Raw genomic sequence first — 17,593 nt, 5'->3', positions numbered from 1 at the left:
ACTAGGAGTACCTCATGCTGACCCTATACTCTCAAATAATTTACTTGTAAATTACATGAAAGTTACATGGAGTACCAAAGCACAATCAAAACGATGTGTTGGTGGAACGAATTTGAGACGTACAAGAACTATAAAAAAAGTAGTAGATCACTCCTGATGACAGAACAAACATTATTTTTCTTCACAGACTAGAGGCTTTTTGTGAAGCTTTTAACCTTTTCAGAACAGGGCAAAGAACTCACGCCAATGATAACTGATATAAAAGAAAGGAAATATTACATGGAATACGAAAAGAGCAAATCCTCGTCTTCTCAAGCCTTCATTTCCTGAATCTGTTTGATCAAGTACGCTTTCTCGTCGTTGAATTGTTCGTCATCTGTACGTTCCGTATGGAACTGCGCCAGGAAGTCGACCTGAACATCAGAAATACAACTGGGTGACTATTGATATTATCATTGAGCGCAATGCAGAACACGTCACCAACCAGTTTTTCGCGATTCCTCAACAGAATATCGGCAATAGGACGGGGTTTGTTCGGATTAGCAACAAAGACCTGAAAACATCTTTGTCACTCTGTTTCAGTGAAGTGTGCTGTGACAGAAATAAACTATGTCTCTATTTTGCTGATCGTGTAGAGTACTTGTAAGTAAAATCTGAAGTAAAATAAAGCATGATTTTATGACATCTTTCCTCTTGAAGTTTTACAAAAAATCTCACTCTCATCTTAATGCTTAGGCTTGTTCCAGGGTTTAATGTAAGTCGAAACAAGTATGACTCACTTTAAACACATGAAAAGCTTCAAATTGGATGCTACGACTCTTCTCACGTAGCAATTCCATCATGAGCTTGAGGTTTTCCGGATTTGAAATATATCGCGTCATTACATTGAAGTTGTGACGATCCAGTAGTAATTCACCGAGCAACTGAACATCACATCATATAAAGGAAGTAGATCAAACATAAGAAATCTACAGAAATTACCTTAAGTGACTGGCGCCTTGTAACGTAATTATCCGAATTGAGCAGTTTCTGATATTCGGTGAAAAAACGATCGTAATTAGCGTCCAAAAACTCGGCGCATAATGTTTTGTGCCGAGTGATCAAATCCTAGAAATGTAGAAGGACTTTCAAAACAGATCAAACCATAGATGTAGAGATTAACATGCAATATAAACCAAAATAGTGCAAACATGCAAATCTTGTGCAAAAATTCAATTTCTTCATAACTACATCTTCTTCATTAAAAAAAAAAACATGAAACGTTTGTCAAATGTACTGCTATGGATGTTCATACTAAGCTCATATACGAGGAACTGTTCGAGAGAAGAAAACGCATAAGCAATTTATAAACTATGCCTTTTTTAACTATGAATTTTCCACAGTTGGGCAAACTCCTGATGTATTATCATCAAATCGTGCAAAACATCCACCAAAATTTAAAAGCAGCAATTTATTAGATGGCAAGCGATGAACGTTCTGAATTGTGTCATATTATACTCATGTTACACGGTACTGTGATGGTTGATTCCTATTCTCTGCCAGTAACAGATCTTTCGACTCTTCCAAGATAAAAATCTCCGTCAGAATATGAAGAATACCGACTGTATGTCAATACTTTAATAACATCTCTTTCACTGACATCAGATATGAGCCCAATCAGAAAATTAAGATTAATATTAAAACATACGGTGTTTCAAAACAAAAAGAAAATGAAGGAAATTAAACCTTGAACGTAGCAAAGGCATCGGAGGCAATGTCGAATGCAGACAACTCGACATACGTGAAGAACTTATAAAACGATTCATGCTGCAGCAGAATCTAAAACCAAGAGAAAGCCAATCTTTTACCTATTAGCACCTTCAGATTACTGGAATAGAAAACAAACCTTTGCTAACTGATCATGGCGAATACATTCACGCAGCATATGACCACATGTGACGGCAATGTCACCGTTTTGATAGCTGAAACACTGTAACTAATATGACGAAGAAATTTCAAAGGTAAACGCACCCGTTAACAAGAAGGACAAGCATTTCGGGACGAGCACCTAAATATTCTACAGTGGGAGAGCGGGTTCCAATTTGTCTGCGAAGAAGATTGTTGAAAATCTGAGCAACATCCTAGGAATCACAAAATAAGAATTGCAGCGATCAAAAAACTAAACAAGCAGTGATGAACCTTCTTGCTCTCAAAGTCGAGTTTCGGTAGATTTTTAATGAGCATCGGCAGAACATTGGCATTATAAGTCTCTTGAGCGAGTTGTGCTACCTATAATTCAAACCTGAAGGCATGAGTTTTAAGGTGAGGATTAAAGTTTGAACAGTTTGAGAATGTACACACCTGCTCGCTATGAGGATCCTGCGTTTCTGACCCGTAAATAATGCTCTTCACCATTTGCAGCCATTTGTTCACTTCTTCCACTGCTTTGTCACCCTTCTTATCACCTTGTGTCTGCAAAGCTCGAACATAACTAAGATCAAATTTAAACAATTGCTGTAGAAAAAACCATAACAACTTCATCAACTCTTATGCGCTGAAAATGTTGAACACTGTATTCAAAATTCATACCGACAAATATGTCAGTATAACACAATTCAACCGATCCCAATAAAGTTTGAATGAACTTGGTTGGGACGCACCTACGCATGAATTGTTGATATGCGCTACGTCGTAGCTATGCAGCAAACAATATAACAATATAATATCTATATAAAGACAAAATACGCAACATTCAAGGAACAAAGGAAATAGAGCTAACTGAAAAAAAAATCATAAAATCTAGTAGATCACAGCCTTTAACATTGATATAGACTTTTGTATCTATGTCCTATGTTTCGGACTGCTGATTCATCAAAAAAAAAAGACATAACCAATATCAGAGGAGGAACGGGAAAATGCTGCTGTGGATCTATCAATTCATATCACCTTCAGTTTGTACTTTCAAGAGTACAGAAAGACAGAAGGGAAGATCTACAAAGATCAAAAAAAAAAGTTCAACAAACGCAAACACGTGCTGTCAATGTATGACACATGAATAGTTCAAAAAACTTGTTTTAAAAGTTTCAAAATGAGAGCGAATAAGTCAGTCTTATTAGAATAACAGAATGCGTAACACATTCTGCTAAGTAAACGGATGCATGAAGGATGGAAGAGAAGTAGTAACGAAGCAAAACAAAAAAAAATTACCCATAAAATTTCAAATTTGAAAGTGAAATGCATAATGGAAGTGGTTACCTTCTCCACAGCAACGAGAGCCTCCTTGAGATTTTTCACCACATCGGCAGGAGACTTGTGTGATTTGCCGAATATGGGTAGGGGCATACCTACAACAACTAGAAAACTAACACATAAGCTCTGCTTGCTAAGCAAACGCACAACAATAGCAAGAATCGTATACAAAAGCTGAAAGGGACTCCAAATATAAGAATGAGCGATCACAGGACAGAAGAGAGGAGATAATCTTCGGAATTTCCATACAAAAGTACATAAATAGTGAAGAAAAAAAATAAAAAAGAGCAAAATTGGTATCTTTTCATGAGTAATTAAAACAATTGAATTAATGACATTATAAAAAAATAAGTGCTTACGGAATGCAACGATAAAAGAATGAACGGTAAGTTCCAAACAAGTTAAGAGATTATTCAGCCATCAAACCGAATAAAGGAGAATGAAACATCTAGAGAATGAAAAGAAAGTGTCCTAGAGTCAGTTAAAGCTCACCGTAACGCACTGTTGATCACACTAGAAGAATCAATAGCCAAACGGAATGTGAAGGGGCGGAACCAGTCACTGCTATGATTATACGAAAGGATGCGCAATGATTGAAAATGGCAAGGCGAATGATTGGAATAACGTGAAAATTGCTCACAGAGTTCGAATAGATAGTTCGTATCACAATAATCTAGAAATTTACATAAAATCAGATCCTAGACACAAGTAACACGAACATCCAACAACAGACCGCCACAAGGTGACAACCAATCCACCTATGGCGAATGAAGCCGCAGAAACCAATCATAAAAGAGATACTTGCGCCATAGTAGGGCAAGCTTATAAAGGATAAGTAAAAACACAGTTTCAATCGGAGTTTGGTTCGTAGAACGGAACGAAAATTCCTCGGTCAACAACGAATTTTCCCTTACAGGCGCGCCAAATTACGATTCCAATAGCTTGCTTTTTGCTGAATTGTCATTTGCGGAAAACGTAGTGATACGCACTTTCGGTTCGAATTTTCAAATCGTGATGTTCCATTCCACTTGGATAGATCTTTGAAAGGGTGATGTTAATGTTATCTATGAGATTGTGGGTATCTATGTTGAGTTGGACTGTTGTTCCTGGTACGGTTGCAGAGGAGCAGGGGATTGCACGTCTGTAGTCTGACCATATCCACAGCGCTGTGTTTTTATTTCGATACTTTCACTGATGATCTCACATGATGTGTTGATGCGATGATGTGACTGGAATGTAATACACTCGAATAGTAGTCGAGAATCCCATGATTAGAAGTGGGGCAACTACAGTTTTGTTGTTGTCTTTGTCGACATTTATTGCATGGACATTTTGTTGAGACTATTCAGCATTGGCATGTATTTGTTAGCATACTCAATTACATATAAAGATGACGAAAAATCTAGAAATCCGAAATGAGGAAACGCTGAGTTCCTCTTCTTGTCTAGTAGCCAAAGCCTGCTTCTAATGTTTCTTGATTTTTGATCTCGCATATGAAGTACAGGGTGGATATATGAAGTACGGTCCACTCAAATCTCCGGATTAAAGATTTCTTGTCCCTTGTGCGTTTATACAAACAATAAGTTTTTTAAAAAGTTCTTAGTACAAACCATTAGGATCAAATACGTAGTGAAGTATTGATTGGTAGGTACATCACGATGCGACAGTGCCTCCACTTAGAGAACCATAGTGCCTCTATTGATTATGATACTATACATTCGAATTATGATACTTAGTACTTTTATTGGGAACCAGTCATGTTCCACACTATCCACATTTTTAACCTCAACAAGGTGTCTCCAGGAGCTTGAGATTGTTACGTCTTTTTTCTTAGGTATATTCTGCTTCTTTTTTTTCTACCAAAATATATCTGGAAAAAAATGACTGTGTGAGTAACTATTTAAACATCTGAATTATTGTATTAATCCATGATGATTCTATCGCACTGTTTACACTACAATTTTATTTTGAACTATGAACTTAAAATAACTTATAGATATGGCGGTAGTGCTGTAGCACTTACCTCTTTGTTAAACGATTCAACTATTTAATTTCGTTCCCGGCGTTAATCGCTACTCATACTCGTCTTCGTTATCCGATAGCGAAAGAATTCATGATTCCAGCAAATTTATCCGTTACTGGTCGATAGGTGATTTAGCATTGATCCAACTATCGCTGCGCGTATGTTCGTCGCTGAGCTTTCGCAACGATATGTACCCGCAAAATAATGTGACTTGATGGAGTGTGCGGCTAACCAAACCTTCAGAAAGGACTATGAAAGTTGTCTAAGCTTGGAAATATTGAGGAAATAGTCTACTCAAAGGGAATCGGCACAGAAGCATGCAAAATTTCCTTGCATTTCATCTTACAAAAACTGCAACGTGTTCTAGAGGAAATCAGGAGAACACCGCTGATAAATGTTGGAACAACTGCTTCTTTTACGTTTACTCTATCAGAAACAATTAACGAGGTTCAACGAGGTTTAAATGAAAACACTGCTTAGTAAAATGTAGTGGCTTCAATAATATCGTGTCAGAATGTGCATTATTCTATTACAAAAAGTACATAACACACTACCGTCTCTTCGATCAACATTTTATTCGAACAAAAAGGAACAGAATGCTGCAATCACAAGAAAACCTGATAGAATCTTATACTTTGCACCAAAAAATATATATATTTCTATAAAATATTACCGGTAATACAGGATTAAAGCATCATCGAGTGAAAACTCTCGCCTAAAACGCAACTCCAAATTCGTTGTGATTCAAAAGACGAACCGGGTAAAGTCAAAGGGGAATGCTCTACTCGGGGTTTTTAACCGGAACATTTCACTAGCACTAACATATGTATCTAAAATGAGCAGAGATATAGCGTAAACATCTATATTAACTAAAATGCATGCAGAAGAAGGAATGGGAAACATTAGACATCCAGAAACAACGGGATGGGTAAAACCATCGCACCTGTCAACAAATTGACCGTGGTAACCGTACTACAAGACGCGATTGCTGGATATATCTAAGTATAAGTCTAAAAAAACACGATGCGCCATAAAAAGAAGCGCTGATAAAAGACTTGAAACGGGTGCATAAAATTGAGTACACGGGTGCAATATGAAGCCAAACAGTAACTGTGCCAGAAGAACAAATATGGCTATTGAAGTAGTGGCGCTGCCGTCTCTGCTTTGTCTCTGTCTTCGCCGTCCTCGACAACATGGTCCACTTCTTTCAGAGCAACATCAGGTAACGGATCATCTTGTAACGTCCCACCATAAACCATTAATACACTGGTAAGAATTACCATAGCCAGAGCCTGAACATCCAGATTTTTAAGACACCGATACAAAACATAAAGAACGTTGACATTCTATTTTTCAAATGTTGGCCACAATGTGTGCATAACAGCCAGGTTTGAAAATGTAATAAAAAAGCAATGAATTGACAAGAGGTGGAATTAGGGTTAGGAAACCGGAATGTAAGAAGTGCGAATTCACATCTCGTATACACCCACTGCTGAGGACAACAACCATCAGCTATTTTCACTATGAACATAGGTGCGATAAGGAGGAGCCGGATATTCCTCACGTGAAGGGGGTCCAGCTCATGGAGCGCGGCTTAAATGGTGAGGATCCCATCGCCAATCGTCCAAAATGAAGAGGGTCCCAACCGTACAGAAGTGAAGTGGGCCCCTTCGCAAACCGTGCAAAAGTGAAAGGGGTCGGAGTACCGGGTCCGACTATCACATCTATGACTACGAATTCATGCCCGAATTAAATCCGAACACACTTATAATTGCAGGTCAACAAGTAGAAACAAATTAATTTGGGTTAAAAAATACCTGTCCAATTATCGAGAAGGTGAGGAAAAGATCAGCAAGTAGCTTATTCGAATACAGTAGGCAACTTCCACTCTTCAAAATAATAAAATCTCATGAGCTAATCATGGTAAAATACTATTGTTAAAAGTAAGGAAGATAAGATGAGTTCATTTACCTCAGAATCCCCGCATGGCTCCGACTGGTAACGAATACAGCTCACATCGAACATCCATCCAAACAACACTGGTGCAGGAATAGTTCCAATGATCCGTACTAGAATACCCTGGATGCCCAGCGCAAATGATCGCTCATTGTAGTCCACAGTTCTATAAAACGACCATAAAACCAATAGTAAAACTCAGTTATTCAACATATCGAGACTAACGTACCTTAAAATCACAGAAATAATTGGCACACCAACACCGAATGTACATAGTGAAAGCGGCGCAAAAATAATAAGGAAGCCAAGAAGACCTTTGCATTTCGACTCACATAATCCTTTCTTAACTTGACGAACATGGAGACGGGGAGTTTCTACTACACAAGTGCAGTTCGAGTAAATCTAAACAAGTTTCTTTTCACTATCCGAAATTTAGGTACGGTTAAGTGAAGGTAGTAATGTAGCCAATTCCACTTGTAACCACTTTTTTTTCTTTTTAGGAATTAATGGGTGCTTACGGACAAATACGCACCGATATGAATCTTGCATCTTCAATATTCACAGTTGCTACGTACAATAACACTAACAAACTCTACTCAATCAGGTCATCGTTTCCAATAAAGAATTCCTTAGACTTTTCTTACATGAACAAACCTTTTGCATAGGTGAATACGGCTCAGAACATCCAGCAAAACACGGCGAATAGTATGAAAGCTGCCGTCCATCCACAAATTCCGCACAAACTGGACGAAACTCAGACTCGCTACACAAACAATGGGAATTGCAGGAACTTCGCAGTGATGGTTCCACATCCGAATAATTGCCGACAGATATTTGACCATCACTTAAGGGGAGAAAATAACAGCACAACATAAGTGTAAGACAAAATGCTTACCGGTCAGGATATGTCGTTTCCACGCCTACAAGAGGATCATGCGGACAATATATGAGATACATCGGAGTAAGTATTAGCGAGAAGAATAACAATCCCACAGAGAGCTTCAGTGTTGTTACACAGTTCAGTCGGAAATACTGTACTATAAAACCAGAAATCATGCATCCAATTCCAGCCATTGGTACCATGATGCAGCCTTGAAAAAGGTTCTTTCAAATCACGCAAAGCTCAACTAAATCAAGGGTTGAAATATGCATTCCACATTATCCTTTAACAAATGCGATATTTCTAGTGATAGAAAGTACAAATAAAAAAAAGAAGCAATACTCCGGAAAGAACTATATGCCAGCAGACAAGCATTTTTAATTGCAGGGTGTCTTAGAGGCCACAAATTACTACAGGGGAAACAATTCTGGACTACAACTAAAGAGGTCACCGTTCATCAGGTTCGCCACAGTCCCGAAAGGAAATTGATACAAAAAAACCCTGAAGGATAAGTAGATAGTATCACATACAATTAACGAAAATGTGTCAGTTCCGAGAAAAAAAAAACAACTTTACTTTGATGATTTTAAATTTCTGTTTGAAACAGTGCTCTATTAAGTGTTCTTAATAGATAAATGAATACATTTGCATAAAATTCAATGGTACTCACAGTTTTGTTTTTGTTTTTTCATAGTGAACTTACCGATGAGGAAACTGGAATTACTTGGTGGCACATTGAATTGTCGTTCCAAATATTTTGACATGAATGAAGACGCACCCGTCACAACAAGACCTAAACAGTACATCACTGTGATAAAAAAAAACAGATATTTTGTTCGAAGATGATTTTAAGATGAACATGAGAGAAGAATTCAAAAATAAAAATAAATCTACTTCTGCGTTTCATTTGAAAGCATTACTCCTTTTAGCTTCATGCTTTCAAAGGGATCGAACGATGGGAAGGGCGGCGAAAAAAAAACATGAGGAACAACCAAAACTTACTATCAATCGCCAAGGCAAGCGTTATCAACATGAAAGGTGCATTAGTTAGAATACGATAGATCGCAATTGGTATATGTCGTACGTCCAGCCATAGTTTATACCAGAGTGGACCTCTTCCTCGTGTTGTAATTGATGTGAGCAATAGAGTAGAGTCTTCTGATAACAGATGCGTGACAATCGGACAATAATGTAACGTCATACTCTCTATGATGACAATGGCTACTGCTATCCGAAAAAGATCTGGCACTACCTTGTGAGGGAGCATCTCTATAAAGAGCTGCAGTTTTGTTCGTCCCAGCAAGTCCACAACACTCAGGGGTACGTCTGCGCGATGCTTGCGAAGTTTCCACAAGTCGGTTTCTAGATACAAGGAGATAACCGAAAAAAAAAACGGTGGGGAATATGAACGAGCAGATTTCATTATCTTTCAGGCTACCTGTGCCACTTCAGAGATTCAGGAAGGACTTTTGGAAGACAAGCAATTGGGATCACAGCAACCATTGCAACTAGTGAAGCGAGTACAAAGCCTAACCACCACGCTCCAACCCACGACGGATCCGTCTCATCTCCACTCACTCTGAAGGAACAAGATAGTGCTTGGTCAGTCTGAACAGTCTGACACCAATAAGAAAACTCTTTATAAATAAAGTTTAGAAAATTAATGGCATTATTGGTATAAGACGTTTTCAGATGTGAAAACAACGAGTAAGTTCTACTTGAATGAAATAATCTGAGAAGCTATAACTCACCGTGAAATCTGCTCGGCTGGCAAGTGCCAAAAATCAGTGTGGTATGTCAAGAATGTACCCGCAGTGAGGAATCCCGCAGCTGGCCCGAACACGGCAAAAGAATAGAAAATTCCTACAAGAAATGAGCGGTCATGAAAGTGCGAGTGAGTGACAATAACTCCTACTAGATACTGGTTCAACTGTGTCCCGACGCATTTACAAAAATAAAGTACAAAAAGATAGGAAATCTAAACTCACCAACAAATAATGACGACAAAGCCTTGCCCACATTCTCGTCAATATACGAAACTCCAATAGTGAACAAAGGAGTCGCCCCTATACCATGAAGAAAGTGAGCCATACAGAATAAGAAAACAAATCGGAAGGTCCCTGGCTGAATCAGCATTACAGTATGTACAAAGTGATGAGTGGATAAAATAAGGGTGAAAAAAAGAACAATTTTTTGGTACTGACACGCACCTGATTTTGTTTTTCCGCCTCACAGCTGGCCGTCAAGGCCAACGCATCCGCGTCCGAAATATTCCACGGCGCTGAAAAGGAACCGATGAGGGAATTGCACGCACAACAGCATAAAGAGTTAATAACATCAATAGGGAGATACCAGAAAAAGCGGCTTACTTCTGATGGAGCACGAGCCGAAAGACTTGCTATCCTGATTTGTTGAGTAACTATCCGCTAACATATGTGGCGTAGAAAACAATAAACTTCCAAAAGCCATAAGAGCAAGTCCAGCACCAAGAACGGCCGGCTTACTATGCCGACCACCAAAATAAGACACCGGTATGCAAAACAACACATATCCAAAATCGTAAAACTAGAATGAATTATGTATGAAGCGATGCATAATCTATAAATTTCTACTGAATACCTGCACAATGCGACCCATAGTGCTAGTACTAAGCTTGAAGCGACGTTCTATTGATGAGATCGCTGACGGAACGAGACCATTGACAACAATACCTTGTACTGCGCAGTACCAACACAGCAAAATAATCATCCACCTCCGCGAACCCAAAAATGACAGCCGAGATGGCCTACAACAATTTGACCTTAGAAATGGAATATAATTTGTTCGTAAGGTCGAGAAAATGATGTATGTATCATGGAAATTGACTTGATACAACGTAGCTCTTCTAAGACGAATCTCACTTAGTAAATATGCGGCTTCTCAATGTTAAAAAGAAGGTACGGTAGCGATTAGAGCTTCACATGTTTTCAACTTTTTTCATACGATTCTCTTTCTTTGCAAGTAGCGTGCTCATTCATTTTAAACATCGGAAATGTCTATGATATGCTCATGATTTGGGGAATATGATTGATGTCTAGTCAACTTTCAGCACTTACATGATACAAATGGAAATTTTGATGACATATGCACATCTAGCTTAATATTGTTCGAGTGTTTGAATAAAACATTTGATATGGAAGCTTCTGACACAGGCAGACAAAGGTACAAAATGACACATATAGCATCTAACCCGGACAGCTACAATTTCTATTGAATCGCTGTTGGCGCGTACGGAGGGTATTGGGCACAGGGACCCCGATGAACTCGTCGTGTTTCACTCGAGAACTTGCCCCAGTGCGAACGTGTCTGGTGGGCACCTTATTGGAAGACAAAGAGGGGTGTTTATAACAATGAAAACACATTTTGCACAATCTCTAAAGTATGAAAATGTTGCGACCACTTCAGACGCTGCTGCCATCCGTCAGTAACGTTTTCAGTGCTGTAAATATTTTCTTGTCTAACACCTGTTGGCTCAAAATTGGGTCTCTAGTGTTTCGATCGGTAAATTTAGATCGATCACATATTAATTCCCAAAGCCGAAAAAATAAGTGAAAAGTCATCACCTTTCAAACATGTTCAGCAACGTCTAAACTCATCTCGTTCATATTTTTTACTCATTTAAGCATGAACCTAATGCATGCTGAAGGAAGTGCAAGCGATTTTTATATCTACAATTTACTCCAGCGGAATAGACATGAAGGAAGGAGATTCAGAGATTATCCAGAAAGTCGTGCTGTAGTATAGCATCCATGCTGACGAAGAAGTTAAACCTACTATGTGGTATCAAATGACCACCATAACGTAGTGGTCGTCCTATCCCTACTGTAATTATTATGATAACAATTGCTACGCATCACCGTATACGATGGCAGCGTGTACGGGACAGGCCAGAGCCTTTTTTTTAAATTCCTGTGCATTGTGTCCATTCCTAGATTGCCTCCTAGCACATGTAACACGTGGTTGCACGTGCCGAGCGCGGCAAGGACCAGCAAGAAACCACAACCAGAATGTAATGACTAAAACTAAACGTAGACTGAAACAATTAGTTGACAAACACTATACCTTCAATATTGCTGTCGTAATACCACATTCTTACTGGGTAAGGCCTCCTCCTCACCCCAAGTCGGTTGGAGCTGAGCACACCTTACCCTCAATAAAAAGGAAAATATCGCTGTTAGTTGCGAAGTGAAGATTTCATGCACAAAACGCCTAGTATACTGTATTGTCAATGATGACGACGACCGTGTTCTAAAATGTTTTGTTCGATCCATCGTATCCCAACAAACATATGTTCAACTCTTATCAAAGCTCTTGTAATGTTCGTTAAAAATAGTGATCGCCTTGCTGTGTCCTGTAGTCGGCAGTGCTTCGGTAAATCTACACTACCTAGCTATCTGCACGGTGGGAATTCTTTTAACTCTTTTGTCATGTCGTATTCAAGGCCAGTTCCCGCAATGCCACAGTGATGTGTTCAGAATCACCCGAAATTTACAAAAATTCTGTGACAGCAGCCTGAAGAGAATAAATATGATTAGACTAGGCTATATGTAACACAGGTGCCTAGCAACGCTTTTGGTGATCAGAAACCAGAAGCTTTGTTTGAAACCATCCTCTCTGTATTGTATTGCAAATCAGGAACATTTGCCTGGACAGTATGGCTACGAAGATTTGCCCCTGTTGGTGAAACTAATTCATATCAAATGAGGGTCGATAAACTCCATCGCAGTAAGGGATTTCAGCGACGCAAATCGAAGCCAATATTTGAAACATGTGATGTTTAGTGGATTAACAACATCCAAACCAATGTTCAAGTGATCGTCGACTGCATGCCTCAAATGATCGAACTCGAACACAAGGTGTCATACGTCTGGTTTACAGAATAACTTCCGAAAGCGATCAAGGACAATGTATACGAAAAGAACAAAATATAGTGCCTACCTCCATTTCCCTATACCGCACTGCGACTCCTGTACAAGCACACTCATCTCGAATTCAATCATTTCATTCTGCTTCTCCTGCAAAACTTCTCGAGCGTGTTTTGAACAGTGTGGAATGATTTCGCATTAGTCACATTTTTCGATGACAAAGAACTGTGGAATTGTCTTCGGAAGGGTATGGTGGCTGACCTGCCAATGCTTGTCGCGAATGTCACGAATCCGACGAGGTTTCTCAACGTTGCGAAACGGAACGCCTTGTGAAGCCTGGCGACTATGACTCCTGAAATTCACTCTTCCTCGTGAATAGAATAGCGCTGTCTAAAAGTTCTATATTGACCGCCTAACAACGTGAGTGAAACTGATATCGAGATACCTTGTATACAGTGAGCGGAATCCAACATTTAACGATTAATTACACTTCCTCTAGCTACTCACAATCAAAAACATGCCCAGGTTTTTCTTGAGGTTTAGCTAAACAAAAACGGAAACTGCACAGGTCAGAATTCTGCAATGATTTGCGATTTGGCGTATTTTCAAAATATTTGTTGTTAAACTACGACACACTCAGACTCAAAGGACAGGTTAAAGTAGGAGTACTTCAAGTGTCCGTAGGGAAAGTCAGAAACTCAAAGAATGATTTGAAATCAATCGATTAGAATGTCTATTTGGCAAGCAATCTTTCTGAAGTACCAAGTTTTATACACCAAGCAAAAAAAAAGCGACACAGAAACTCTTATCCGACAAAAATCAATACAGAGATCCCCCGAGAACATCGGCAAATTTTCTTTTATTCTAATATCGGATGACACAACGTGTAGTCTTTGATCCACAACATCCCGAGTGCAATTATTGCTGTAGTTAGGCCGCCTGGCTAGCTGTCACGAACAGCTGCTGAACTTTAGCAGTCTTTAGACAATACTCCTTAACAAGTTCTTGGCCGCTTGGAGGATAAACAGAACGTCACACATCTGGCCACCTGCCAAGACAACAGAAGCGTGAGAGGAAAGTTTTTCTCGGCGAATAAGCTGATTATCTTGATTAGTGTAAAGGAAATCACATTAGCTGTTGCTATTTAATTAACGACTATTTCAGAAATTTCAGTTAGGGGAAAATCCAGGACAACACTATCACTTGTTTTCAGTAGTAACACTTCATTAAAACAAGAACATAACGAAAATACTCCTACTTCTGTTCGTTAACCAATACTTTTCTATTCTCACTTTTTCAGGAGTTAAAATCGCAAAAGAAACATGAGCAACGTAAGGTATTTATTAAATAAAAAACACGAACAAGTAAATACTTTTTCCATTCTTTCCGCAATGTACCTGTTTAGTGACCGTCCTGATCACTTCTTTTTTTAAATTTATGACTGAAAGAGGAGAAAGTTTGACGAGATTTGAGCTTGAACCAACTATTTTTTTGAGAATTCCGTTATTTATGAACCTAATTACCTGGAATAGGATACTGATATCCACTAGAGCTTAAATCAATACGGGTACTCACCATTTGGTGGCACGCGTACGTTGTGGTACACCGCCGAGATCGCCAGGAGCAGATCGTGTTTCGGCATCGGCATCTGAGTCTTCAACGCTTTCCGTGTCCTTCATCATGGCATCGTCAAACCTTGAAATCACATTCGTTGTTTTTTTATACTTGTGGACAAGTTTAAAAATAAACAAGAAACACGAAAATTTATTCGCACTAAACGACGCGGCAGAGTGCGCATGAACATTTCGAATGACGCAACTCATCAGCTCATGGATTGCGATACAACGAGAATCGAAAATAAACAGAATCTATGGTGTTCTCAGAAAATGCTGTTGTTGAGAAAAAACAAGATTTTTTTTCATACTCAACAACTTCGCTGACGCTCAAATTACTGATTTAGGAACATTTGATAAATGGCATAAAAATGTTCGTTCGCCGTCGTCAAAGTTACAACCGAAGTTTTTTCTCTGCAATTATTCGACATAGAAATATAAACAGAATGTGGCGCTTCTCTAATAAACACAGCGAAGCTGACAAAGGGGTGGAAATAGCGACGATTCAGGGAGATCGATTGAAGTATTCTTATATCTAAATCCATAAAGATTGAATGGATATGTAGAATGCTGTGGAAAATATATGCTCAGTATGAGGAAATGTCCAAATTCAAAACAATCTAAGAGTTAACACCATCGCTCAACCATAAATCCAGGCCATATGTATGTGTAGTCGAATGCACAAATAGTGAAGAGAAAAGCATTGTGAACTCGTCCTCAACAGAGTTTGTACTTTATTTTACCTTAGATTTAGTCTTCAGATATTGCCATATTTTTTGTATATTTGGGTCTTGAGCGATAAAATGAGCTATTTTTTAAATTCATGAAACTGAGAATTTATTAAAATGGCTGCAGAGTTTAACAGTTTAGTAATTGTAACTCGTGCCAAAAGTCCCCCGAAAGTTTTTATTACTGGAATATATTTAAAGCTCTGCTGTGAATGTTGAAGGAATTCATGACGCTTTAGAATTAGTAATGCGGATATATAACAATATTTGAATGCTCGGAATTCAATTCTCTGGACAAATCACTTCACAGATTTTTCACCTTAAAAGAATAGGTTCTATACGGCTGATAAGATGTCTCATAAGTTTGTTAAACGAATGCAGATGGAAGAAAAACTACAGGTGAAGCTTAAACATGATTGAAAGGAAAGTAAAAGAGTAGGAATGTTGTGAATAAGAAGAATTTCTAGGATTCCACTGCAAAAAAAATCGAGGTAGAACTTTGGAAATTAATCAATCACAGTTTTTTTCAATTCACTATTATATTGTTATTTGAATATACACTAATACGGCTGAAGAAACAAAAATTACTCTTTATATAGATCACATTCTATGTACCGTCTTGGAGGAAACACAAACGTAGCAACTAAAATCTATTTATCTATACCTGTACATAAGCAAACAATGTACAAGGTTATATGATCCTCGTTACCACTCACTGAGTTCTGACGCGTAGAATTATGTTCTTTTCATTGGACCAAAGGTTTGGAACTAGAATATTGCAAAAATCTTCTTTTTCAAACGCTTTTTTTTTGCTTATCATATTATGTCAGCAACAGAAGAGAGAGAAACATAAGAACGGAATGAAAAGTACACACAAGAGGTGTCTGGGAAAGGAATAAAAACGATAACGTTCGAACTATATCATTAATCAAATTCTTCTCCAGTTGTTTGCTGTTACAAATCCTGTCAGGAATAATAGATAGAACATATGAACTTCAGCAAACGAATGAAAATAGTGCTGGAGAAGGAAAGAACGCACAAGGCGTCACACAATAAGCCTAGTAATTTGTGACTAGAGGGCGTAGGGATTTTTTGTCTCTATTTCACATAGTAAACAAGGTATGGGAGAAGGGTGCATGCGTGGCAGTAGCATAGCGCCCCCACAAAGATGTGAGAGAGCGAAAGGAAATAGGAGTGCGGCGGCATGAGGGAGGACTGAGGCGACGGAGGCATCAGGAGGAATGCAGTAGTGCAAATGTGATCGCGTGCCGCGCTCCATCGCAAATCGCGCGGCAACTATTCGAGCTACGCGTTGCTGTATCGGTGCTAAATTCGCGAAAATCTCAGACGAGCCCAACATCAGCAAGTGCAGTCATGCGCTTCATGTGCACATGCGGAAATGCACGAAGAGGGAGGCTGAGTGCAATAAGGGAGGGCAGCCGGCTGATGAGACGGGCGGCAAAGGAGGCGTTGGTGGAATGACGCTTCCAGCTGTGTGTCATGCCGTCCATTCCTTCTCATTTCTCCATAAATGCACTGTGTGACTGACAGGAATGGTCTTATTGACGTTTTTCACGTAAAGTATATGACGACCTCTTGTACCAACAATGACACGATGATAACATGCAGAAGGCTTCGGAACAAAATAGATACGGACACAGCGGGAATGAGGTCATAAATCCAATGCGTCCCTTCCTTCTCCCCATTCGAAATAGGTGGTCGCAACCGAGATGTTGCGTCTCATCAATTTGGTTTTCTGTTAAGATTACATAGCAAAGATCAATCACACAACATTTTCATCTTTAGACAAAGGAAAAAATGTTAGTACGTTCAAGCATTAACACTAATTAGGTATACCATCGTTAAAGAGCAGTGGAAGTTAATCTGAAACAGAAGCGAACAGAAGAGAGAAGTGTTTTTAAGAAACTGAGTTAGGATGATCACATCACTGATAACTGGAGATAAGTGTAGCTCAAAAGGTTATCAATAAATAGTTGATAAAGCGAAGTAGTTCTAAGAGTGTTAGAACAAGGCTAGATATCAACAAGGAGTGTTTCCGCCAGAGCAGTTTACTCTGAAAGAAACATCCTTCCATGGATATCATAATACGACTGACCGTTTCATTGCAGGTTCAATGTCAGGTCGGATCGATACCGAAATGTTGCCCTACAAAAACAGCAAAGATTGAGGAGCGTACTTCCGGGTAAGTTGCAAAATCCCACATAGCCTCATTCGTGCATTAACAAGTTATAAAAAACTGC

At 38.9% G+C, this 17,593-nt stretch overlaps 2 protein-coding genes across 3 annotated transcripts; both read right to left on the bottom strand.

Annotated features, from left to right (window-relative positions):
* Window positions 1-311: 311 nt before the first annotated feature.
* Window positions 312-3,321, bottom strand: RB195_021582 (uncharacterized protein; the record flags this gene model as incomplete). Its single annotated transcript, XM_013435093.2, has 10 exons — window positions 312-413; window positions 485-553; window positions 780-923; window positions 982-1,107; window positions 1,726-1,818; window positions 1,886-1,961; window positions 2,011-2,120; window positions 2,179-2,268; window positions 2,341-2,451; window positions 3,235-3,321. The coding sequence occupies 10 exons, from the start codon at window positions 3,319-3,321 to the stop codon at window positions 312-314; spliced, it is 1,008 nt and encodes a 335-aa protein (XP_013290547.1).
* Window positions 3,322-6,384: 3,063 nt separating this feature from the next.
* RB195_021581 (uncharacterized protein) lies at window positions 6,385-17,456 on the bottom strand (the record flags this gene model as incomplete). Of its 2 annotated transcripts, XM_064208399.1 has the most annotated exons (19): window positions 6,385-6,543; window positions 7,069-7,140; window positions 7,223-7,373; window positions 7,437-7,609; window positions 7,862-8,051; window positions 8,103-8,298; window positions 8,791-8,880; window positions 9,090-9,245; window positions 9,340-9,449; window positions 9,526-9,666; window positions 9,839-9,950; window positions 10,076-10,211; window positions 10,298-10,368; window positions 10,457-10,652; window positions 10,707-10,872; window positions 13,065-13,141; window positions 13,253-13,343; window positions 14,567-14,686; window positions 17,449-17,456. In XM_064208399.1, the coding sequence occupies 19 exons, from the start codon at window positions 17,454-17,456 to the stop codon at window positions 6,385-6,387; spliced, it is 2,415 nt and encodes an 804-aa protein (XP_064064279.1). The 2 variants fall into 2 exon arrangements, with proteins under 2 accessions (XP_064064279.1, XP_064064280.1); XM_064208398.1 differs by lacking the exon at window positions 17,449-17,456 and having other exon boundaries at window positions 14,567-14,673.
* Between the last annotated feature and the right edge of the window lie 137 nt (window positions 17,457-17,593).

Source organism: Necator americanus, chromosome X (assembly GCF_031761385.1).
Source record: "Necator americanus strain Aroian chromosome X, whole genome shotgun sequence".
NCBI lineage: Eukaryota > Metazoa > Nematoda > Chromadorea > Rhabditida > Ancylostomatidae > Necator > Necator americanus.
Note: the sequence above shows the minus strand (reverse complement) of the source record. Positions and strands in the feature narration are given on the sequence as shown.